The sequence below is a fragment of the Buteo buteo genome, chromosome 5 (genome assembly GCF_964188355.1).
Source record: "Buteo buteo chromosome 5, bButBut1.hap1.1, whole genome shotgun sequence".
NCBI lineage: Eukaryota > Metazoa > Chordata > Aves > Accipitriformes > Accipitridae > Buteo > Buteo buteo.
The window spans coordinates 23,698,043-23,724,477 of record NC_134175.1 but is presented as its reverse complement, the minus strand read 5'-3'; the positions used below and the strand labels follow the sequence as shown (position 1 = coordinate 23,724,477).

Below are 26,435 nucleotides of genomic sequence, written 5' to 3'. Positions count from 1 at the left end.
AAAGAGGATGCCAAGTGCTGCTGGATGAACGCTGGGGTTGCAGGCTCACAGAGAAAATTTCTCTCATTAGTGAAATCTCTGTGGCTGCAGGACAGAAGCAGAGCTCTGTCTGTGTGGCAGGCTGGAAACTGCAGTCTGTGCCCAGTGCCTGACAGATAGGAAGTTTCCCTACAGCCTGACCAGCATATATTGCGCATTAGTTACAGTGCTGCTCTTCCCTTTGGGATCAAAGCCACATGCAGTTTATTATGACAATAAAAATGTCATCGTTTTAGAATTCAGTTTCCAACCATCCGATTTGTTAAATGAAGCATCAGCATAAAAAGTGAGATAAAAAAAAGCGGAAAAAAAGAGCGCACTCGGAGTGCAGACTTCATCTGCATTCTCAAAAATGTTACTTGAAGTTTGCATTTCAGAGCCTGCTGCTTGTTGCCTCCATCTGCTGGTGACATTTTGGAAATGCAACAGATAATAAAAATCCGTACTCGGGAGCAGAAGTTGATTCTGGAAAGCTTCTAAATCTCATTCAGCGTGGCAAAGCCTGCAGATAGGTGAAAAGCTAGGCTTAATTTAAAAGTCATTGCTGCATCTGAAAAAGACAGTGTAAAACCCGTGTCTGCTAAGTGAGATGATGCTAGCTGGCATAGGAAACTTCATTAGTCAGCCTGTGCGATAAAGCAGGGAGTAAAGCTCACTCATAGCGAGTTCGTCATGTTATAAACAAATAAGCACTATTCCCCACTCTTTGGAATCCAAATGTCAGAAAAAGGAAACAAAAAACAACTCGGTACATTGGGCGCTCCAGTATTCCCAGTTTGGCAAAAGCACTAGCTTAATGTCATGGGCTGTGATTCCTAATCCTTTCCTGCCCTTGACCCCTGCTGTCTAGATTCAAACTTGTAACCATTAATGGGGCTGGATCAAAACACTGGCCTTCTGGTGTCACCAATGGTGTTTAGAGGGGATTTAAACTCCCTGCTTTTCAGCGCAGTGAAATGAACACAGCAGTAGATTAATGCAAGGATTTGAGCTCACACAGCGTGAGAGCTTTCAAAAATAGTGTTAACAGAGCTACAACTGCCTCTTTCAGGGGAAGCAAAATGAGGGGAACAGAACAAATGAACAAACACAGGGCAAAGCCTTGTCGCTATGGGCAGGGCTCCTAAGCCTGGGGAGCCAGGGAGAGGGCCAGCGAGTGCGCTGAAACGTGGGGCAGGAGCTCTCCCAACCCTTCATGTTCTGCAGGAACTGGTTCTCAGGCCAGGGCTGGGGTAAACCCATGCTTTCAGGCCCCACGGCTGCATGTAATTCCCTACCCCAAGTGTCTCTCCTGCAGAGAGGGGGCAGAGATCACCAGCTGCAGGGCTGGCCACGGAAGAGTTGCTCACCCACCCTTCCTGTTCACTTCGGGTTAGGCACAGGTTGAGATTTTGACAAGCTGTAGGCAATGGGCATGAGGCCTATTTCTGAACTTCTTTGTGCAAGAAGGCACAGGGGCATAGGGTGGTCAAATACTCCTTTGCGCATTTCATCCCTTGCCAGTTGCCCATAGATGGGGAAGGGGAGCTGCTCTTGCTCCAGCTGCCCTGCGTGTGCCTGGCTCACAGACCCCACAGCCCATGCTGTATCTCCTCTTCAGACACTGCAGCAGGATGTGCTCAAGCCCACAGTAGGGATAGGAAAACATCTAAAGATTTCCAGCTTTCATTTCAAAGATTCCTACTAACCCACCTGGCCCAGGAACCCTCCCAGTAACAACCTCATTCTGGGGCTGAGCCTACACTGCTGAATCCAGTGGGAGTTTTGCCATCCACTTCAATGAGAATAGGATCACACCTCAGTGCTTTGTTTTGCCCGTGTTAGTTCCTTGCCTCGGGCAGGAACCTGTTTGTTTGTTTGCTGCCTGCGCTCACTGGGAACATCAATAGGACTAGCTAAAAGCATTCAAGCCATCAGATTTGGGGAAGCGCTCCAAAGTTTGTTTGCTTATCTGAACCATCCCAGGCATTCAGATTCGCACAACTGGACTGAAAATAACCTCAAGAGAGAAGGTTTTCTCAGGCAGACTCCACAGCTTCCACTTGGGCTGAGTGTGTCCTGGGGGGGAAACAGCACTTGTACTTCAGAAAAGAGAGGGGAAGTGCACAGGAGCATGTGAATGGCAAATAGCTTTAAATAAAGAGACTAATTTGCCTTTTTACCAGCAGCCCCATCAAAAACTGACTTGATCTAGTTCATGAATAGGGCAAATAGTCCAACCTTATATGACTAACCTTCTTCTATCCAGACTGGTTTGTATAATCCAGATGTGAGCCAAGAGCTTGGTTCCAGTACGTGGCTGGAGCAGCTTCCCCGGAACCCCTTAAGCAGGCTCTGAGGAGAGGAAAAGGGATGCTGCCTCTCCAGCTGGGACAGCTATTGCCCCAAACACTGGCTTAGCACCCCTCTCCCATGTGTTTGCTAGCATGGTGGGGTGTTCCCACAGGAAGGTGTCCTCTAACTCCTGTATTTCTGTCTGCTCCAGCCACAAAAGGCACCAGCATCATAGGATCACAGCACAGCACAGGTCCATTCTGCCCCACTGGAGTCCATTAGGGAAACTTTCTATCAAGCCTGAAAGCAACTCAGACTTGAAAATTGCTTATGGTGACTAGACTTGTCTTTACTTCCCATGCTGCCTAGGTGCCTGTCCTCTCTCTCCCAGCCCTGGCACTGGCATCCCCCACAGCAGCAGAGGACAGCACTGCTGCTCAGACAAAATAGAACTAAGTGGGAGTCACCGCTCAGGGCAGTTCTGGGCACTCACCCATTTTCTGTTGTCTGTATTAGCTTCTTTGCTGGCATAGCCTTAATGCTTGCACTTTTAGATTGTCCCTCTATATAGCATCAGGACACCTAATCATCATCGCTGAGAGTTTTTGGCCTTCTATGAGCAGATGACTGGCATAAAAAAATTCTTTGTGATCAGTTTGTCCCACACATGGGCATTTCTTTCCTCCCAGACTACCCTTTCCAACTTGTAGACTATCCAGCCAAGCCTTCAACAACTTAGAGAAGAAAGTGCTTCCTCCAGCTGTCTGCTCTGTTCTTGCTCCCTATCCAAATTAAACTTGCTGTGGACAGCGACACATTCCCATTTCACGCTGGTTTGATTAATGTGTCTCAGCTAATTGTGTGAAAGATTCCAGTCCTTTCGACTGTGAGACCAGGTTATTGTTCAGCCAATCGCAGCTACCATGTGAAAATGGGGGCTGTTTAGTGTTCATGCACCAGAATCAAAGGAGGGGCATCTTGGACTGGGTCACAGAGCAACACCCACTTCTTTGAAAAGATGTTACTATGCTCTACTAAACCTGTAAACCTCTTGCTTAAAGCACGTCTTCTCCCCCCTGCTCTTTTTTCCCCCTTCCAGATAGACAGGCTCCCCCCACCACTCTCTTAGGGTACAAGTGAGAGAGAATGGCTAGATTGTAGATGGGTGGATTTCACATTCTAGGGTTTTTAATATTTCACTTTTATATTTCTCTTACAGAATGATCCTGCTGAGAGGCTGAGAATCAGTGCTCATCATTTCCCCCTCACTGACACTTGAATATATTTTCCCAAGAGAAAACATTAAACAAAAAGAGAGAGAAAGGGGGAGAGAGGGAGGGAGAGGGAGAGTGACTGAGCTAGCTTTTCAAAGCATACTTCTCAACCTGCCCACATCAAAATAAGAGACAACTGGCCCTTTGAAGTCCAGGACACAGACTTCTCTACCAGCCCATGTGGAAATAAAAGAAGCCAGCTTTATAAATCACACAGATTTCTCACCTTGCCCACATCAAAATCAGGGACAGTGACCTTTAAAACTGAGGTTTAAAGGCCCCCAAACCAATCTCCATAAAAATAAGGACAGTTCAGATAAACTGTGTCTCCAGGTACCTGTCAGCTTTTCCAGTCTAAATCAGGAGACATCGGTCCTTTGCACTGAGGAGTGGAGACTTTACATTGTCAGCACTTGCAGCAATGAAATCTTCCATCAGCCTAATATATACCCAGCACTCAGTGAGGCAACTTTGCCACACGTGTACCTTTGCTTGTATACTAGGCCAATCCTAGTGTTGTTGTGGGTCCTACAACAATCATTAAGTAGCTCAAGGGATTTAGTAACACTGAAGCACAGGATTTTTCATAATGAGAATTACTGACCCCAAAATTGAGTGGCTAGTGGCTCAGAGAAAAAGTTGGCATTCTTGTGAGTTAAATCCTACCTGGGTTATAGTTGGGGAGCTTGGAAAGTCCTGGCCAGGTGTCCTCAGTTGGGACCCCCAATACCTATGCAAAAGAAGAAAGAGTGAGAAGAGCAATAACCTCTGTCTGCCAGTACTCTGCCTTGGTGTGGAGCCGGAGGAATCACTCTTGATGGAGAAAGGCTGGCCTTTGCTGTAAACCAGCACAGATTCACACTGCCCTGGCTCGTGCTGGATCTACCACTGCACAAAAAAGGACACTGACATTTTAGCACTTGATTTTATAGCCGAAAGGGTCCTGCTGAGATTGAACGTTGTTGCTGCTGTGAACATCAGTGAAAGCGTATGCAGATTCACTGCCAGGTGCCACTCCTGCACGTGTTTGCCATCCCAGGGGTCACATTGTTGAGCCCCTTTCACCGCTGAAGGTGTCTTCCTGCACCAGAGCTGCACTGGGGACTCATTCTGCCCACCTTTGCTGGCAGCAGCTGATACGCTCAGAGGCAGCACAGGCTGTGAGCTGTGGTAGAAATGCCTGCCATTCTGAGGTGACAAAGAAAAGCTGGCAGACAGGTCTACTGGCAGAAGGTAGAAAGCAGTACAGTGTCTCATCCTGAAGGGTCCAGGGCTTCAGTGGTGTCTTTGGCCTTTATTGTGAATTGTGGGGTTCAGGAGTAGGTCTTTGCTGAGCAAAGTGTGGGCCAGTAAAGCCTCCTCCAACCTCATTTTAGTAGCTGAAATATGTGAGATAAAGCATATCTGGATTTCTGTGCTGGTTGCAGTTGCAGATGTTTAGTGTTATTATTATTACTTACCACATGAAAAGTGCCTTGTACCTATTGATATGGATGAGTTGTGCTAAAGAGGTAAAGCCACATATTTAAGATGACTCCGGAGCATGTGATATGGTATTATAAATCAGTACTTCTAACTCCAAGCATTCAAAGCTTATCATCCAGACAACCCCCCAAATTATCAGATTTCCTCAAAAAATGGTGAAATTTTGACATGAAAAATGTCAGGTTTTTTTATTCACTTTCTCTTCTCCAACATTAGATTTGTCTCATATTAGTTACACTTTGCATATGATAGACAATTCCTTTCCCTTAAAATGAAAGCTGGGTTACATGATATAGGGAACTTGGCCTCACAGAAACTTGTGATAAGATTGCAAGAAAACAGGCATCTGTAAAAAAATACATTAAAGATGGAAGAAATATAAAGCCTGGTTGTTGCAGTTGTGCATCTGGTAGATGATTCCTTTTCTCACTCAGAGTTGGGAAACAGCTGTGAGGACAATTACAGCTACCTGGACAGCCACAAGCAGGGACTGCATCTCACAGCTGGCACATATTAGTAAGGTGGTCTGTAGGGGGAAGCAAGCTAGCGTGGCTTGCTGTGGTCCATGTTTCCAAACTGCTTATGGACTCACCCTGCCACAGCAAAGACCAAGGGGTAGGACCCTTGTCTCTGCTCACCTGTAAAATCAGTCTTAGAAGCTGCCCCAAATCAGTCTTGGAAGCTTGAAAGCTCTCCAAAGAGAAAGTGTCTTGCAGCGTTCAGCCATGTGAGTATGTTGGAAGGTGGCTTGCACCAAGGGTAATTTGACAGCTCTGGATGAGGATGCATTCTTGACTGGTGTGTGTATCATGTAAGCAGGGCAGGTCTGCCCAAAGCAAACTCCCTGTGCGCAGGAAGGAGAGAGCTGGAATCTGAACCTGAATCCAGAATTTGCTCTCTTTTGCTACCCTCTTAGCTTTTTAGGAGGCTACAGCAAACCCTCTAAAATGTTCTGTATTGAAAATCCAGGTGTGTGTTCTGAAGTGCCATCCCTGCACTCATCTGGGCCCTCATTCTTCAAGGTTTCTTGTGAGCCATCAGGCATCAGTCCTAAAGGCATCAGAGGGAGCTGAGAAAGTTCAGTACATAGTAAAATCATACTCTTCAGGGTCAGCTCAGCACTCTGCCTCTCTTTGGTGAAGAATTTAAGAAAATAGTTATTTGTGCTTGCTTGTACTTTGCAACACAAGGTTTTCAGCAAATGCTTAAATTTTGCTGAGTTGAGGTGTGAAAGCATTCAGAGCACCAGTCACTGAATGTCATATGAATATGGATTTATATTTATATTTTCTGAGCCTTTTTTTTTTTTACAAAAAATGCTATTCCAATCCATGAATTTGGATCTAGTTTTGCATTTCCAAGGTAACAGGGCAGGTGATTTTTTTTTTTTCTTTTCTCTTTTTTCCCCCTGGACCTTTAGTAAGATTCCTTGCCAAATCAGACAATGAGTTATATTTATTTAATTGGAATTAATTATACTCTGGGGATTGTTTTATCTGTTGTGTATCTACCCTAAATCTAGCTGTTAACTCTCTGGTGCATGCCATCAGACAAAGCAAAACAGCTTCTCTATACTTGCTACTCTGCCATGCTTCTCCAAGAAGGCACCTTTTACTGTAGTGAAAGGTCTTGGTGCAGCTCGGCTCAGTCCACTTTGGAAGAGGCATAGTTTCAGCCAGAAGCATATTTACAATGCCTGTATTTCAGCAAGCACTTTAAGTTGGTGTAAGTCATTGTCCTCTCTCTCTGCCCTCTAACTGCTTGCTTCTCCTGTGATGAACCAGCTGAAGGAATCACCCTAGCTGATTTTGCTTAGTTTTGTTGGGAAGTTATATTTTATGTTTTATGTAGAGAAGCCTTGTAGTCATTCATTTGGCACTTGTCACATGTTCGGCTCAGCCACAAAAGCATGCTGGTGGCATGCTGCAGTCTAATCCAGCCCACATGAAGTCCTCAGCACAGTGTTAATCAATAAAGTAGAGTTTTTGAATGTAAAACCTGTGCCCGATCTCTTGAAATTTGAATGATGGATCTTAAGTTTGTCAGGTTTGCTTACTCTCCATGCCACGAGAGAACTGGAGACACTGCAGTTCACATTCCCTCAGGTCGTACTTCCATAAGTAGCACTGCCAGCCTAAGTAGCTCTTTCCTCTTTGTTCCCTTCCCATTTGGTTCTACTCCTGTGTCATCCCTTCCTGAGTACTACTGGTCATTAGTGCTACTGTTTGTGCAGCCAGATGATGAACTGGGTAAATAAACTGTTCTCATTTAGAGTAACTCGGGAAGAAAACCAAGTTACAGGCTCCCCAGTTCATGTAGCCCCACACGTGAGAGGTGGCACAGGAGCAGGAATGAGCAGCCAGGGATAGAGATGGGGAATGGAGGCTGCTTAAGGTGGCACTTGCCTTTAGAAGAAATGTTGGTGAAATGACAGTCAGTCCTGATGATTCAAGAGGACAAACAATGGGGATTTTCCAGCCATATATCTATACGGTGTTTGAACCAGCAGTCCAACGTGGAGATAAGCATGCTGGGTGATAGAGGCTCATGCACACAAATGCAGACAGTCTCTAAACCAGTGCAGGGTGCCTCTATTATTAGTACATGAAAGGAACTGATTATTAGAAAACAGTAGGAATCCCCATTCTGAACCTCACACTTGGCAAAATATCTCAAGTTAGACATCGAAAGCCTCTAAGGAGCTTTGAAATCCTGGCCTAACACAGAGCCTCATTCCAGGCTGTATAATAACATAAAACCTTCTGTGAAAGGCACTAATTATTTCATGGCTCTTAAAGCTTCCTCATGATTTTTAAATAAGTTTTTTTTTGCCTTCTATAGCACAAATCCTATTAATCACGGTATTAGTTATAATACCAGAGAAATGATGATAGGGCTATAACCCTCCAACTGCAAAACCACAGGAAATGTATCCAGAGATTTCAGAGCCATAAGTGGAAGGATACCCTTCATTTACACTCTGGGAAACTGGGCCCTGCCCTGGCTTTGAACCCTGTTAATTGGCCAAGTATGGATTTTTTTTTCCTCAATAATTTTTTTTTTTTCACTCCCTATGGAAGAGAAATTCAGCACTTATTTAAATGGACTGAACTCAAGTCTAAGAACTGGACCCACTTGCCTGACTTTTTATCACATTCTAGCTAAAAGCAGATAGGAAAACCCTACCAGGCAGGAGTGTTTCTGGATGAAGGAATTAAGAAGGAAAAGTCTGACTTACACAAAGTTGAGGCTATAAAGTCCTTTCTCACCACTTTCCAAATTCCAGTTTGCTGTACTTTTTCCTTTGAAGACCCACATTTGGGAAACACTCTATGCAGAAGAGTAAACCCCTGGGAGGAGATGTGAAAGGGCAGACACCTACAGCAAAGCCCACTAGGAATCTATAGGTTGACCTTCCTGTCGAATCAGTAACAGGGTCAGCAATGAGCTGTCACAAACATACAGAATCTGCTCGTGCTGGTAACTGCCTCAATTCTACCAAGCTGCACTAACGACATGGCTCTGTGTTTCAGTTTCCCCAGCAGAAAAAATGGCTTAAGAGGCTCCTGAATATGTCTGCTCTCACTGCTGCCTTTATAAAGTAATTTCACACTTTCCATTATGCCAAAGCAGTCTCTAGGGCTGCACCATAAACTGGATGATACAAAATGTTCCAAGTTAAAATGAAGAAGGATCTCTGAAAAACCTCAGGGTCTTGCCATTTTCAAGGTAGTTTAAGAGCAGTATTAGAGCTCCTTTGTGAGAATACGGTGTGCTGTATCCTACAGTAAGTAAAGGATTTAACAAGAAGGAATAGAATTTGCAGTACCTGCACACCTTTTATGCATTCTTCAATTTGATGTCACTTTAATTGGCTTTAAATTTTTGATGAGATGACAAACATCAAAGGAAAGTCATTTGATTTACTCCTGTGTCTGTAAGAAAGTTGCCAAATATAAAATGGGTTACAAAGTCTGCTATGAACGTGGCAGATAGATTGAACCAAATTATTTCTGCTATTCACAGGACCTATGCTCAGGACTCCAAAATTAAGTAGGGGGCTGGAGCAACAGATTCTTTTTCTCTCCCATTTCAGGGTATATTTTACTCACCACCCAGATCTTCATCAGCTGTTCATGAGTACCAGAAGTTCCTGCAAATATTGGCTGGCCCTGGATCATTTCAACAAATATACAGCCTGCACTCCTGCAAGAAACCCAAGGTATTAACTCATTCACATATGTGACATATATAATATGATTGTTGGGATGGGCAGGGGAGAAAGGAAGAGAGATAATTGTTGGAATGGAAATTTAGAAATCCCAATGTATAAATGCAGAAATTCTGATATAACCTGTAAACCCTATACATATTGCAGCTCAAGTCTGAAAAGTACCAGTCTAATGTAAGTATTGTATACCCACCTCACGTTGTCTAGTGAGTGTGTGTGTCCGTGAAGCAAGGCAGGATGGGGGTGTGTGTCTGTATATATGTAAATAAATACAGGCTTCAGTGAAGACTGATATACTCTACAGTATGGTGGTAGGGAGGATGTAGCATTATAAAAAACCCTACTGATTGTGGCAAGTCAGGAAGGTTTCCTTTGGGAAGGGCCGTCTTATACATCCCTGGTCTTGCACCACTGTTCTAAGCACTTGCAGCTGGCCCTTGTTGCAAGTTGTATGTAGTATCATTAACCTCATCCAAATCTGATTGAAACACTTGAATTAAAAAGCTGACAAGTCAAATAGGATGGGACCAGACCAGATATACGTCACATTCACATCCCTCCAGGATTTTAGAAGAATTTTAAAAAGCAGTCAAAGTCCACACAAGGCTGTTCCCATCTCCTTTTTCTCATCAGCACCATCCACTAAAAAAAACCCCCACCTTTCACCAGTAAGAGAAGACAGGTGATATCCTTGGAAAAGAAACCCACTAAGCACCATCTTTTTTTCCAGCACCAGACAATTTGTTTCAGGTCTCATTCAATGTATCCTGTTACAAATACATCTAAAAAGATGGTCGTGGCAGAAGCCTGTGGAATACTACGTTGTTTTCCATGAGAAAAAGGTGCAAAATTGGAGTGATAACAGCAGAAAAGATGAACAGGGAACTACTACACACTACATTGGCTTGAAGGATACATTAGATGCAGAAAGAACCCAGAGTCACTAACCACTAGAGCAATTTTTCCCTCAGAAGCAATTAGCTCTTCACTGGAAAACTGAAGCCATGATTTCATAGCATAAAGAACTTGGTGACAACAGCAAGTTAAAGTATTCTTATTTTTATGCCATTCCCTTCTCTGCACTTGTGCCAAAGCAAATGAGCCAGCTTAAAAAAACCAAGCACCAAACCCTGCAAAAAAATGCTTAATTTTACTAAGGTGTATTAGTCCTGCTGGCAAAAACGATAAGATAGTTGTGGTCAGGGTAGACTTACCTATTTGCAAGTATTTCCATCTCTTATTGTATGGTGTAAAACTCTGCTCATTTACTTTTTAATCTTTTTTCTCCAAACTTTTTCTAGGTTTCCTGTCTTTTCACTAAGTCCCATTCCAACTTTTCAGGCTTCAGTCTCAATCTTCTTTGGTTATAGCAAATTTGAGTCCTTTAAGCTCAAATGTTGAAAACCCAGTTTTGCCTAACAGGCTCTGAAAGTATTATTTTCACTTGCTGAGCAACTGGTAATCTTTTCTGGTCATCTGTACTGCTGTGTTACCTCTTGCACCTTTTTTTTGCAATACTGTAGATGCTTTTTCCACCTGGTTGTGGTCAGTTGAAAGCCTGACATGCAACTCATCTGTGGTATTCATTTTGGTCATCCTTGTGCATCAGGTGATGCCAAGCCTGTTTGCAGATCCATATCTAATGCTGTTTTCACAAACATCTCTGCTGTACTTTCCCTTAGCTTCCTGTACCCTAATCTTGGGTCTTGTGAGCTTAGCTCCTTGCTTGTCTAATGTGCTTTTACAGGCTCCAGGCATCATGAAACTTAACCCACAGCTTTTGTGACATAGATTTTTTTGTATTTCATAGCACTACCACATCACTAGATATTATTTTGGAGCCCACAGATTGATTCTACTGAGACCAGTGTCGTACCAACCTTCTGTTTTCACAGCTGATGTACATGCTGAGATGGCTCACCCTATTTTGCAACCACAGGGGCTGCTGTAATCCAGTGATTCCATTGCACAAGTTTAACTGTATAAAGCAATTTAGGCACTCGTGATTTGTAGGGAGAAGAGGATCAGCTCTATGTGGTTTTGGAGCAAATGATCCTGTCATTCACCCACAGTTTGGGTTCTGATACCCTAGCTAGAAATGGCCATTAGACTGGCAACAGCAGAAATCTTTTTTTCTAGATTCAGGTAGCATTTGCTAAGAATTACTCATGAGCAAAGAGTTAAAAAATTCCAATCTAATGAAACAGACTTTTCACTAATAGTCAAGCTGTCAGTCTGAGGAGAGGAACAACTTGTGGGTTGTTACAAATGCATCTTCTGGTAGAGCTCTCTTTTGTATTCCTGGTTTATTACCGTTATCTCTGGAAGCTTTTAAACCTTAGCGTGTCTAATAAAGACAAAACTGTCAGAGCCACCATAACTGCTGGAAAGGAAGGGCTTTTTGTTTCCTGTAGCAAGAGTCAGCTAACTAGCTGCCTTTAATGCCTGCTTGATACTGTATTGATTCATCAATGGCAATTATGACTGTTTCTATCTCTATTTGTTTCTGGATGAAATATGCTTTTCTTTAAAAGAAAAGGCCAGAAGTAGATAAAATAACTGATGTATGGACACTCCACTCTTTTCCCAGGTATTTTTGTCTATCTGTTAAAGTAGGACTTTAGAAACTAGTGCTAGTCATCATATTAGTCTTTCAGTAGAGGCCTCAACTTTCCTTCTGAGATACTGGATTTACAGTTACTGCTCTGACAGCATTATGAGGATCCTTCTGTTCTTGAAGATGATTCAAAAACATTTACTTTTAAATGTTTCTAAAGATTTAGACCTAGTGTTGTTTTGTTTTTCTCCTTTTCCTTCTTACCTCTCTGATACTCATTTCTGAGGTCCTCTTACCCCTTCCAGTCTACAAGTTTCTCAAAAGGTCTGAGTCCCACATAGCTGCCTTGAGAAGAGCTAGGGCAGAGCGGGGGGTCTTTTGGGAAGAGGCCTAGACATGATGTTTCAGCATGTGCCAGATATGCACGTGAATCAAGACAGTGACTGCTAAAGTAGAAGGAGAGGTATAACTGGTTATAGGGATATTTAGTGAGCGTAAACAGAGCTGGTTCAGACAGCACAGTTGCATCTGCCTGCAATCCCTGGGGCAGATTTGAACACTGCACTTACCCCTCAGCCTGCAGTGCTGCATCACACAGTGGAGAGGCGACTTCATCAGGATTAAGATCTAAGATATCTCTGTGGCATCCCAGAGTTCCCTCTCCACAGTTTTTCTGGCATTGGGAGATTGCAATTTTATATTTAACCAGAAATATATCCTTTTTCTTCTTCCTCACCAAGCGTGGTCTGTACAGGGGAGCCCTTAGCCTGTATGTCCCAGTTTAGCACAGCAGGGCAATGCAAATCAGGCTGGAGGGAAGGCTGTAGTGGGCATGGTAGGTCCAAGTTAAATGACTACACAGGAACTCCTAGTCTACATGAATCTACCTAGGAAGATTCCTGTGATTTTAAAAAATTTTTAAAATTTTTTTTTTTTAATGGAAGATTATACAAGGAAAGCCTAACTGAAAAGGAGCCATAACTTAAGGCACTCATGATGTTAGCAGCTACTAGTGTGGCACGTGCATAAAGCACTTGGTGGTTTAAAAAAAAAAAGTCTTTCTGATATGCAGTGTAATCTCCCTGAAACGTTAGTCTCCCTGAAATCCTTTAATTGAATCTTCTAAAGTCCTAAAGAGATAGTGAGGGAGAAAGAGAGAGAAAAAAGATACAGAGAGATTAAAGCAGCTTTTCTAGTTAGTCCAGGAGCGAGTGACTCTCCTTCTGTATCTCTTTCTTCATCTATTCAAGGCCTCATTCACTTCCCGTGTGCCTCCCACTGACAGTATTGCTGCTCAAGCACACTATGCATGAATTGCCATAATGTTTTATTTTGTTATAATTGGTTTCTTTAAACCAAGGCTTTAACACCCACTGTCTCATGCCATTACCAAGGGCATTCTGACCTGCCTTCATGTAAATTGCAGCATCCAAAAGACATAGGGTTTTTTTCCCTTTCTTCCCAATAGACAAGTAACATCTGTGTGAATTCACATTATTTCCTAATAGACAAAAATTGAACTTAAATGCAGTGTACATCAAGATAATAAATGACTCTTGTTAGAGGAAGTTACTGAATAGAGCTCACTGAAGTACTCTCTATTCTCTCAGCATGACATCTTTCTTTAGGGCAAACACTCTGAATGTTGTTATTATAAGGAGGCATTATAACAAAGGTGCCTATAGTGTGAATGTAGTTCAGTGGGACTGAGAGTACTGTGCTGTTAGAGCCGCTCAGAGTGCTGGATGGGATCTTTGTATACCGCTCCTATGTTGCTATTCATTATACTAGAGCAGAGTTATGTAGTGGGGATGTTGGTTTTGCACGGACAGAAATGTCAGGCTTTCTGTGTGTAGCTGGGGCTTTGGACAGGGGTCAACTTTCAGGGAAAAAAAACCAACAGGCTTATACCAGCATCTGCCTAATACAAACCCTCCAATCTGCTAGGCAGGCGTCTTCTTCAAACTCAGCAGACATTCCTGAGAGACTGTCTGGAGGGGAGAGGTGACAGGCAGAGGGGGAGAGAAAACAGGAACATTTAGACTGGCTTAGCAGCTGGAACCCATTAGAATTTAGCAAGGTTTTCCTCCTTGGAGAAATCTTTAAGCAATTAAATTAGCAGCAGGCCTAGGGAAATGAACAAACTAAAAACTCCTGTTTTCTTGAACTGCCCTCCAGGCTTAGGCCATCAGAGTCACTGATAAGCTACAGATCTCTGGAGGTCGATACAGCCTGAGAAGACTTGGAACTTTGCTGTTTGTAAACTTACCCAGCCCTCTTCTTGCACATTCTTCAGCCTGCTGCGCTCCCACCCTTTCCCAGCCTTTGACTCGGCAGAGCAGTTAAGAAAAGTCCCAGTGTCACAGGCACAGGCAGAAAATTACCTGGTCTGGAGAAAGGGTGAAGCAGCAGTACTATCTACAGATGTAAAATTACCCAGAATAAGGGTGGTCTCCTGCAACTTCATGAACTGCATTTTGTCCATGAATAAGTCAGGACTGTGGTGCTGGAAGCTGGCTCAGGCTGGTGCAGAAGTGAGCCAGAAGGCAGATGAACCCTAGGGCCCAGCTACGCGTCCAGGCCAGCCCAGAAGGACCAGTGGGACCCCTGTGAAGGTCCTCCTCCTCTCCTTTCTGCCTGCTCTCAGAGACCCCTCTCCCTTCAGCGCCGCTAACATGCGGCTTGTTTCCTGCAATTCCCAGCCACATTAAGATTTTAGGATAGAGCTTATAAGGTAAGAAGGCTCTAACAGAACACAGCCCTTCTGTATAAAATGCAGAGTGCATCTGATATGTTATCTGAGAAGGACAAAGTATCACAGAAACAATGAAAGTCTCAGACACCTTTCTATCTCCAGACCCATTCAGAAACCCTTTAATGCCACCTTTTGTTACCAAGGCCAAAGTCATTGTTGGTGTGGTTGTGACTGCGTCCATTGTTTCTTTACAAAGCCATTGCTGTAGAGAGCTACCGCTGACTCAGCTGACCACATAGATACAAAACAGTAAGTGCATTAAGCAAAGCTGTTCCGATGCAAGACCTGAAAATGCTTCATAAATGTCACCAAGTGAGATGTACGTATCTCATAAATATTATCGGATGAGGTTTATATAAATCCATAACTGAGATGTAGTGACATCATTCCCCCAAAGTTCTATGAACCCAGCAGTACAAAACTCCCCACTGCTCACACATTTTCTGCTCACAGGTGTTAATTCCTCTACTTATGACTGTATCTGCTGTAACTTGGTTGACTTAATTTAATTCAGCTAAAGATGATTTTTCCCAAGGGACCCCAGATGCTTTGAAATTGGTCAGTACCAGATATCTAGATCAGAAGAATAATGTGTAGCTCCAAGCAACACATCAGGAGGACGGTACCAGAGTGTCACAACTTCAGAGGAGTATGTCTGTCTGGGGATGGACTTGGCACGAGCAAGGCCTGCAAAAAAACCCAAACAAACAAAAAAGTCCTTCTACCTGTGCAGCGCATAGGTGATAATAATTGGAAACAGGACATTATTTTCTCTTGGATCTTTAAACACAAGCAATCACAATGCAGTTTACAAGCAATTGACAAAGAAAGTGTGTCTGGAATATACCTCTGGGACACATCAGATCAAGCAATATGCTGTGTTGTGCAGGGCTTTACCATTTGTGACTGAAGCAGCCATCTCAAACCAATGCCAAGAAAGCCTTTTGGTTCAGCACTTTATGGTGGACTCTACATGTTACATTATTTTCTGAAGAGACGGGTTGATTCTCAATTCTCTTGAATCAGTTTTGTGTGGCAGTAATTGCTCTGACTTAAATGAGGTAACTCCCTGCACCTATCAGTATAAAGGCAAGAAAGGCTGGACTGACCACAGAAATAGTTTCCTGAAGTTCAGTGAGAGGTTTTGCTTTTATGCCTTAATTAGCTGTGGATACAGATCTATATGCATGCTAAAGCTTTGGTCTAAGCAGATATATTAGCAGTATCCAAACTGTGACTCACCAAAGTCGGCTAATTTGAGCTCACCAAGGCAACTGATGAGCAAGTTCTGGGGTTTCAGATCTCGGTGAAGAATGTGTTGTTGGTGGATGTAAGCCAGGCCGCACAAAAGCTGGAACATGAAGAGCTAGAAAAAGCCAGCAAAAAACTGAAATGATTTAGTGTGACTTTGCATTGATACATAAACTCTGAACTTCAGGAGAACTCCTAGAACAAAGCAGAGACAAAGCATCTAAGAAATTGGTAAAAATCCCCCAAATGAGTAGAGCTCACTGAGGAGGAGAAAACTGTGGTAGGGTATGACTGCCATGCAGCTTTCTGAGGTTTTCAGGGTGGAATATTTGGCCATGAGGGCAGTTACAGTGCAGTCCCTAAGTGCACATTTTGGAAATTTAACTTTTCTTTAGAAATAGACTATTGATTGCAGGAGCAAGTGCAACTTGCCTAAACACAGACCCAGCTTTCAGAACAGCAGATATTCTGATTTCAGTGTTCAAGACAAAGACAGCCAAGTAAAATGAAGGTTTAAGGACCTGGAAGTTTTGCCCATTTGAGCCAGCTGACACCAGCAGAGGGAGTTCTGCGGCTGCTGTACACACCACCTCTTCACAGTATAAGCTGTACCAGTGAACTGACTTACTTGACAATGTGAACTGTTATCTTCAAGATGGGAGAAAACACAAGGACCTGATTTGAACAGCTATACCTTATAAGATACGATGAATGAAGAAAGCAAGCAAGAAAGCACGCAAGCAAGAAAGAAATATCAAACTCCAACCACCATGGCAGCATAAAGAAGCCTGGGGTAAAATAAATTGAGCTGAAACAAGGTACGAAGTTGGACAGTGGATAGAAACGAAACACAGCAAAAGTAATTAGACTTCACCAGAGGAAAGATATTTTTTACCAGAAGTTTAATCTGAAGAGGAGGAAAAACAGTGACACCCATAGGTCATTTTTGTACCAGAAAAGTGTCCCTGTAACGTACTGCATACTTGCATCTTATGTGATAGGAATCACTCAGAGACAAAAAAAACATTTGCCAGCAAAAATGAAGCAAGCTAGATGACCCTCCTAAAGGAGTAGTAAATCATTTTGCAGTTCATTTCCTGCTGACAATGAGGATTTTGGACAGGAAAGCAGAGCAGCTGGCTAGTGTTTACTCACAGAAATGCCAGTGAGTACGTGTTACAGCCATGTATTCCCTGTGCTTTACAGTCCTGCCTGGTAGCAGAGCCCTTGAGATCTGTGCCAAAACTACAAGACTGCATCTTGGACATATCTGAGTTTTAAAGATGTTTAAAATCTGAGGCCCCAAGAAACTTCATTAGAATTGGTGTTGCTTAACAACTATCTGGAAAAAGATGTGAACAAGGTGGCAACATTTGAAGATGACAGAAGTATTTAGATTAGCTGTGGTAAGAATTGACAGTGAGGAACTTCAGAGAGATCTGACGAAGTCAGATGAATAGGCAGTTTGATAAGATACAAAGTTATTGTTGACAGCTGTAAGATAAATTAACTGAAGCTGCTCAGGAAAAGGACCCAGGCGTTTACTGAGGACATCTACACTGAAACCTTAAGTCAGTATGCAGCAATAATTCTGAAAGTTAATTAAATGTGAAGATGCATACAAAGGAGAGTAGGAGACTACCATAACATCAATCTGTAATGTAAGGCTACATCTTCAGCTGTGCTCAGGTCCAGTCAACCCATCCCAAAAAGCTGTGGTAGAAACAAAATAGACTTAAATGACTGCAAATATGAAGATAGTTGCAGGAGAGAGTGAGTTTTGAGAGTTTTTAATTAGAGAGATGAATAATATATTCTTATGATAAGAGGATACAAATTTGTGTAGAGGCAGATTTCCTTGCCACAGGATGTCATTGTTCACAAAAGCTGAATGTCCTCTTGCAGGATCAGAAAATGGGAAGAGGGGCTAACCAAAAAAAGGCTTTGGAGACTGAGAGGGAGGTTGCTACATCTTTATCAAAGGCAGCTTTTCTTCAAAGTTTTTGTCATATATGGAACATATAAATATTAGTAATTTACAGTGATCATACATAGTGGAAAATAACACTTCCTCATGCTTTGAGGGATACTGGTCTTCTAGGGAACTCACCATAACATTGCACGATTGAAGTCCTCCAGGATGCTGGCCCATGTACTGTGCTAGATCCGTGTGCTAAATAAAAGAGGAGAACTTGAGGCAAAGCTACTGGTGTAAAATGCTTCTACCAACAATGCCTCTTCTGTAAATGGAAGAAATATGCAACCACTACAAAGGTGTCTCTTTCACCTTGGTGAACATCTGATCTGATGCAGCACACAAGGATGTGCTTAAGTGCTGTGTCAAATCAGGGACCTGGCTGACCTGTTATCTCACCCTAGTAGTTTATGACCTGAAGCTGATAGTTAACAGTATTCATACTTGTGCCAGAATTAATCATAGAGCTGCAGTAAGAAGACATAGCCCCTGTATTTTTCTTGTAATTTGGTTGATAGCTATCAGCAAAAGCAACAGAAGTAGCAAGACTCATGTGGAGAACTTTTTTATTGGCATCCTACCCTCCCCATGAGAGCAACCTGCAGTTTGGTCATGGTGAGCCACTGGGGTCAGTGCCAAATCTGACCCCAACTGGGATGTGAGCTCGTATCATTATTTCCTGTCCTTGCTGTGGCTCAAGAACAGTACTTTTATTGTGTTGTCAAGGCAGAAATGGAGGTAAATAGTGTCTACCACCCTAGTGGAGACAAGATGTGGCATCATTTTTGCATACAGCTGTCGCACATACAGAAAGAAAAGAGTACGGCTGTGTGGCTGGGAAACAGGAGATCAAGAAGGAAAATCAATCATTGCACTAAAGGATTACAACTTGTTTCTTTGTAGACATCTCATAATGCAATAAATTCATTATGCAGCCACTTCCCAGTACTTCCCAGTACTAGCTCCACGGGAAGCTAGAAAAACATCAACTCACCATGTACTCAAAGACAAATGTTAGTGTCTCCTTGGTCTGGATAATGTCATGAAGCAGTACAATGTTGGCATGCTTCAAACGCTTGAGAAGAGAAGCTGGGAAAACACAAAAGGAAGATCGAGTTAACCACTGGTGCTGGAAGTGGAAGGAGATAGTGCACATGGCAAGGCAGTGAAAATAAAAAACTGGGGGAAAATAGTCCAAACTTGGCAGTTCTGTAAGAAGCGGCAGCTCTGAGTCTGGAGGAGGATGGAACAGCTCCTTAGAGAAGCAAGCATCAGTGCTCCGGACTTGGCAGCAACCTGTCCGTCCCTCAGAGGTGGGATCTTGCCTCGATCAGAAATAGCAGTTCACAGTTTCCAGCTGTCAGCTTCTCAGCTGAGGAGAAATAATTTCTTCAAGGAAAACACTGAGAGAGAGGCAGGGACTGGGAGCTCCCAGAGCCAAAATGCAGCAGCCCCTGGCCTGTCACTGAGCTTCTCATCCTTCTCCCATCTGCCTCCTGGCACGTGCCCTCAGCAGGGCCCTTAGGAGACTTCTGGGGAAAGCTGAGTTTCTATCAGCTTCCAGCTTCACAATATCAGGGTGTGAAAAACTGCCAAAAGAAATCACTGTAATGCTAAGCTGAATTCTGAATTAAGCTCTGTGCTTCTAGCTTGGAGAAGGCATATTGGTTACTTTATCCGGTTTAAAACTCAAAGAGCAGAGAGGATGAAGTTACTGAGTGAACAGTAACTTGTTTGTATTTCTACAACTTTGGCACGTTTTTTCTTTTGGCCTGGCCGTCTAAAAGCATCATTGCAACTGTGTGGCCCTGGTCCTTAGGTGCTGACATGCCTTTGCCAAGCCTCAGTACATCTAGGGTGTGGTGATGGAGTGGGCAGCACATGGAAGAGTCTCTGCCTCCATACAGACCACACACTGCTGACTGATGCTAAGACAAAAGCTACAGCCTTCTGAGCCTTTCAGCCTTGCGTTAGGTTTCTCATAATAGAGCAGGCTCCAGCCAACACACTAATGAAGGCAGCTTCTCAGCAGAAAGTCTCAAAGATAGTCTTTATGGGGGAAGAGCATGCACAACTTCATCATTTGCTACCATAGGTTTGAGACAGTAGTTGCTGTACCTCTGCACGGAGGAGGGACACGGGGAAGTGGTGGAACTGGGATCGCTCTGCCTGCAGATCCTGGGCACTACTGAAGAATCCAAGCCAACTGTTATACTGAAACTATGCACAGACAGAAGCCCCAAAGCTCAACAAAAACAGGGGTCCCTGACTCCAGATTTTAGTTCACCCTCTGACATAGAAGATTAGCTTCAGAGCGGCTCCAGACTCGCCCATCCCTGCTGATTAAAACCAAATTAGTTTACTGTCAGACCATGCAGTGCTACAAATTTCATCCAGATAAGGCATGGGCATACAATCTCATTTCTGCTGAATTAGCTGAAGCACACAATACAGAGCTTGGGCCGTTCATGGGAGGCCAAATGAGTTTTGGTACTGGATAAAAGCTGCTTTTTGTTTTTCAAACAATCTGCAAAAGATATTTGAAGAGTTTCATGCTGGCAAAGCAAATTTATACTGGATTAGCACTTTGCCTTTTGTGAGTTTAACAATTTCACCTGGTTCTAAAAGCCCTATAGCCAGATATACTGTATTACACAGCTGTGGCCTAAGCATATGTCAATACTGAGACTGCTGAGCAGTAAGGGATGCCTGATTCAGCATAACTACTGGAAACAGCACAGATTGTAAATAGTTCTTGCACAGAGCCTCTAGTACTGATGCTAGTCCATTTAGCTACCACGAGTATGTTTCCAGTGCATGGCAGTATGAACCTTAAACATGCTCCAGATTGCACCTAATTGCCTATGAACCCAGTAAAGATACTCTGGCTAGATCCCATCTGCTACAGAAAGGGGCTGCTAACCTGGCTCTGTGATACCTCAAAAATCCTATATGACCAGAGCTGTTGCTCCAGAGGGTCCACAGTAATATAGAGAATTCAGCTCCTGTGCCTCAATCAGGCCTCTGGGAACTGCTTCTCACTTGGTTGCTTCTACAACCCCCTGCTGGGGTGTCAGGTGCTGCAGCCAGAACTGAGCTTTAAATGCGTTTCGTCTCTGTGGGGCTTCCTGGGGTGAAGCAGCTCTTTGTCAGGGGAGTGCCATTCCTCCAGGGTAGCAGAGAATGCACCATGTTAATAAATCTTGTGCTTTGTTTGCGCTACTGACTTACATTGTAAATTTGAGGTGTCAGATGCTGCAAAGCTCAGCAGTACACAAAAGATCTATTTAAAGTAGACCCTTCATAGGATCACTCTTGTTTTCTTCCATAATGAAGTTAAGGCTCTCAGTCTGTCCAGTAGAGCATGTTAAAGGGGTGCTGATCTCTAGAGCATCATTAGTTCTATGTAGATAAAGCTTTTAAGGCTTATTTTACTGGTGGGCTACAGGTGTAAACGCAGAGCAAAAGCACCACAGCAAATGAGTGTATAGGAAACTGTAACACAAGCCATTCTGTAAATAGGCATATTTAGGTATCTCTTTGCTTTCAGCCAGAATTTGACTAAGGACTTTGTAAACTTTCTTATCTTAATTACACTGTTATAAACCTGGAGTGGGTCTACTGACTGACCTCTTGTTATTCTGAGTTGACTGGTATGACAGTCCTTCTGTGCTAGGGCTGCTCTGTGAAAGCTGGCACTCCATCCCCATGGTGACAAGATCAACCCTAGTTTTGAATTGCAGTAAGAAGTAAAAAACAAAATATGTGTGACCTCTTACATTGATAGCTCTCACTAATACCAGACAACAGACTGGCACAAAGGTTGCATATTTCTGTGCAAGGCAGAAACCAGCTTATGATCCTCTTGGGATTGTAGAGCAGATGAAAATAGAAGCCTTAATCAACCAGGCAGTTTATGAACTTGGTCTGTAGGGACATGTAAATACATTCAGCCAAAATCAAGCACTTAAACAAAAGCATTTCTTTCTCAAAGAAATTGAGAAAGCTGCAGACATTTTGCCTAGTGCTCTACAAAGTCAACTGATAGAAAGAATTTCTCACTGGGCTGAAATGATAGATGTTATTAAAAACCAGTTTTATCAAAAGTGTTTCTCTTCAGGCTGGGATATGTGATGATCCAGGTATCAGCTGCCATCACACAGGAAAGTGGCACTGTTTGTGATAACAGCAAGCAGAGACCCTGGTGCAAAGGGCACTTCCAGTCCACAACTGCCCAATGCAACAGCACCTGCTGTGCAGTGCTAGTGTATAAAAATGGGAGTGAGAAAGCAACTATGGAGCAGGTAGCAGACAGGAGGTGCAAGAGGGCCCCTACACTGCTAGAAAGGACATGCTCTGGCTGCAGCTGGCACTTTGCTTATCACAAGCTCAGAGGCTTCTGTCATGAGGGAATACACTGGCCAGCAGGTTCCCTCTCCGTCCATCACATGCTCACCCAGCCCAGCACAAAGACCTCCTTCAAGAGGGGATAAGGAAACAGAGAGTTTTGGGAGAGGGACAGCTGACACATTGAGTAGGCAATAAAGGACTTAGGAAGACATCACATGGAGCTTTTTCAGGTTAAAATAAATGCTCTTCAAGAATGACGTCCCTCGCTTTTCACCAATGTTTGAAGAAGGTCTTTATGTCTTACCTTCCCAAATGGCTGTAAAGGGCACTCCCTCCTCTGCCTCCAGCCTGATCACTTTCAACGCCACCAACTGGCCATTGATCCTGTCAGGTCAGAGCAGAAGGTCACACGAAGCACCTCAGTGCTTGGCATGACAACAACATTAACAGTCCCTTAGAGCGCTCCACACTTACCCAAGCAAAATTTCTAGGGCTCACTCCTCCACCTAGGTCAAGCTCAGAAAGGTATTGCAAACCACCTCCAACTTGCCTTCATTAGCAGTGAAATGGGAGCCAGCCTGCCTGGCTAGAGTACCACCGTTCTGCTGACTGGGTATTGCTAGAGCATGGCTTTGGGCAGTGTTCCCACTCTGCCCTCTCACAGCTTTCCTGCCCCCGTGTGATGGCAGCATGGCCTCACCTCCAATTTTTCCATCATGCAGGGATCCCTCATTCCAAGGAAAATCCTCATTCCCTCCCTGGTGCAGCCAGACAATCTCCTGGCACGCTCCTGCAGAGCAAAGTGTCTTTGTGGAGCCTACATGGCTGTAGTGGAGGAGTTCCCTGAAAAATTGGGGTGAGGCTTTGCAAATATCCTGGTTAAAGGCAAAGCTGGACTTTTGATTTGCCTTTATCTTCCTGTAAGTACTCTGAATTGCCCAGCTTCAAGCTCATTCTTACGGATTCCTGTAATGGGTATTTTCAGTGGGCACTGGGAAGGCAATAATAGCACTGGTGATCCTTGCTCACCTGCTGATCCCCTTGTACACTGTTGCACAGGATCCTTCACACAGCTTCTCTAGATGTACATAGGATGTGGTAGCTCCAAATGAGATGCCTTCTCTCTGCTTCATGAAGAAATTGGTATGTGTTTTAGATTGCTGGGTAGAACAAGAAGCTACTAGTATGTTATTCAGTAATTAAATGCTGATTCATGGCTGGAATAATCATAGGATGAATGACCTCCTGTCTGGCTCTATGGATGCTGCACACTCACCTGTTTGAACCTCTCCACAACATCCTGCTCCTGGAAAGGATCAGCGTAACTCCAAGGCCTCTGTGTCCTGCACCTCCATCTCTGGAGGGTGTGGAGCTGCGGTGGCTGCAGAGAGGGTAGAGGAAAGGGGTGCTCTGGTTACGTCTGACAGCTGGCACAGGAAAAGAAGGCAAACTGTATCACTGGCAAACCACCATTTTACTGATGTGATTCTTTCCTTTCTCCTTGACTGCACTGACTTTGAGCACTTCATGTCATTTTCATCTCCCTCCCCACCAGTCACAGATCTCTAGTACAGTTTCTCAGCTCCGTCTGTAAGGGGAACAACTGTCTACATGTTCCTGTCTTCATAAATGGTAGCGCTCACTCTGAGAACACACAAAGATAAAACTGCCTTAACTGCAGAGGACGCTTCTACCAGTATCATTCCAGATGCATGTTATTCTCTCTTACCCTTGATTTATTCATCTCTAGATAGCAATCTGTTAGGGCAGGGACTAAAAACCAAATGCAGGAGTGAAATTTCAGGAAGTTTAAATTTATGTCGTCTTCTCCTCCTTAAGCCCCTGTCCCCCCTTCATGTTGAGCCTTTCTCACCACTGTATAATTTACACAGCCTGTTATTTTTGCCCATACAGCATAACAGTGCCATAAACTATAAAAATAGTGGTAATGAATGGCAGGCAGCCTGCAAGCTCCTCCTGAGCAGCTATATTGGATGGGTGCCTGCATTATCATTTGACTCAAATATAACAGGATTTGTAATCGATGGCATGCTGCCTCCTCCAGAACTGTAGGTTGTTGGCTCCCTCCCTCTTTTACAATCCTTCATTGGCAGAGAGCTCGCTGGAGTGCAATCTTCTCCCCGTTCATCACATCAAAGGCATTTATTGTCATCTAAGGCATGGAGTCCTCCTTCAGTAGCTTCACAAGCCTGAAGCTGCAAAGTTTGATGCTGTCTGGTTAGAAGCAAATGTGAATGTTTTGCACTCCCACAACAAGTGGAAGAACCCAGGCTTAACCTATCCCGATGCAGAAGTATCACAGTGTGATATTAAATACCTCTGCTGTAGATGCTGCTTCCATGTGCTGAAGGCCTTGGATATGTTGGGAACCCCTTCTCTCTGAACAGCAGCTGCAGCATCCTGGTCTGACAGCACTTACACACAACATGTCTCCCATGTTGTCCTGTTTCAATTAAAATGTATCTTGTTTTTCCTCCGTTGCTCCTCCTCATCCCTCTGTCTGTAATAACAGTTCATATGACTCACATGAGGTGTCTGCCTCAAGCAGTCTTGTGATTTCTGCCATTTTTCTTTGAAAGTCCAACACGCAGTGATCCAAATTCAGCCCTGGAGTAGCTCCACTGATTTCAGCTCATTTGGCACATGCCCTCCAAAAACAGCCCACATTTTTTCATACCTGAAGATGGAGAATTAAGCAATAAATCCAAACTTTCTGCTCATACAAATTTCTTCCAGTTAAGCAACTTTCAGTGTAATATGTTAGGTAATGAAGTGATAGGTTTCATACAGGAACAGACCTTGACTTCCCTCCATGTCTATGGCAGGTACTATTCTGTGTGCCATTAGGCTTTAAGTTGAGCTATCTGAGCAGTGCGGCTGAGTTGTGCTTTCTGCAGGAGCTCTACATTGACTGTCCATGCTTTGGTATTTACATTCTTAGCCATGATGTGGTGGCGATGTCAGCATGGGGAGCTGTCTGTCCCTATTGGATCACTTGCCTAAGCAACACAATGAGTTGTAGCTGGTAGAAAATAGTCTTGTCCACATGTCAAAATAGCGAGAACAAGCTGATCGATCCAGCCCAAAAGAGATTTCATCAATTCTGTACTGAGCAGGCAATGCGCAGTGGACTTATGTGGATGTGGACAGACAAAAGTCCCCTTCTTTCAGTCCTCCATGAGTCGGACTCGCTGTGCAGCTTCCTAGGAGTAACACCCCACCCACACTGAGAAAATGCTGGCAAGGGGTGAGGGAGCAGGCATTATGCTGTAGAATTTTTATGCTGACCCCTTAGGTCCTTCAGTTTTCATGTGAATACATGATGTGGAGTTTTCCCTTTGCTTCACTGTTTTGGTGTCTAAGAAAAACGCTCTTTCCTTGAGCAAAAGGATTTTTTTTTAAGAAAAAATGTTCTGGGAAGGCAGGAACAATTTCTGTGTCTCATTGCAGCCAAACTACCCAGCCTTTGCATGGCAAGAAGGAGCTAACATACTGGGAGGCTTGATTTCTTTCACATGATTTTCTTTTGCACTCCCCAGTTAGCCGTAGTTTGCTAAATATCTATCATCATGGACTTCAGTCTTCTATTTATTTTCCATATACTCTTTGAGCCATCAGAATATAGCAGTAATTTGGATGTGCTGTCCAGGCATGAGAAAGGTTGTCTGAATGCAACATACTCAGTAATAAACTGGTTATGCAAGCATCGTTTGCACATCTGTACAAAGTTTCTTATTCTGGAAACTATTTTTTATTGTTTTGACCATATTTATACAAATGGACTCTTAAAATACATTTAAGCATAAATAATACTTGCATTTTAAAGGAATGGAAAGATAAATGCACAAAAAGTAGACAATATAAAAATATACATGTTAATTCATATGAAGATTATTCATTTTAATCTTAGGTACATTTTGTGTCAGGTAGTAGAGGGCAATTACTCTGTTACAAAGAAAAGTCATCCAACTTTTGCCAGCTAGCAAGAGCTGGTAAATGAAGAAAGCATGGTAATAGCTGGTGGTTCTGGTTATTGAAGAAAGAATAAAGGAGTGTTCATTCCAGTTAGCAGAGGAAACACTCTAATATAAATGTTTAATAGTTATCCTTAGAAAATGTAAGAGTTTATAAAGGAGAGCCTATACGTGGTTTTGGAACAACAGTTTTTAAAGAAAACTTCAGGCAGTGTATGAAATAGTCTACTAAGTGCTGATATAACACGA

At 43.3% G+C, this 26,435-nt stretch overlaps 1 protein-coding gene across 1 annotated transcript in view; it reads right to left on the bottom strand.

Moving 5' to 3' along the window:
* Window positions 1-26,151, bottom strand: part of CDK15 (cyclin dependent kinase 15) — a 37,451-nt gene extending 11,300 nt beyond the window's left edge. Inside the window, 11 exon segments of the mRNA XM_075028165.1 lie at window positions 4,254-4,317; window positions 9,185-9,278; window positions 15,182-15,302; window positions 15,858-15,981; window positions 17,977-18,039; window positions 18,836-18,930; window positions 22,496-22,575; window positions 23,221-23,318; window positions 23,468-23,590; window positions 23,592-23,618; window positions 24,530-26,151. Coding sequence (XP_074884266.1) covers window positions 4,254-4,317; window positions 9,185-9,278; window positions 15,182-15,302; window positions 15,858-15,981; window positions 17,977-18,039; window positions 18,836-18,930; window positions 22,496-22,575; window positions 23,221-23,318; window positions 23,468-23,590; window positions 23,592-23,618; window positions 24,530-24,649 — 1,009 coding nt within the window. The 5' untranslated portion in view covers window positions 24,650-26,151.
* Window positions 26,152-26,435: the final 284 nt, after the last annotated feature.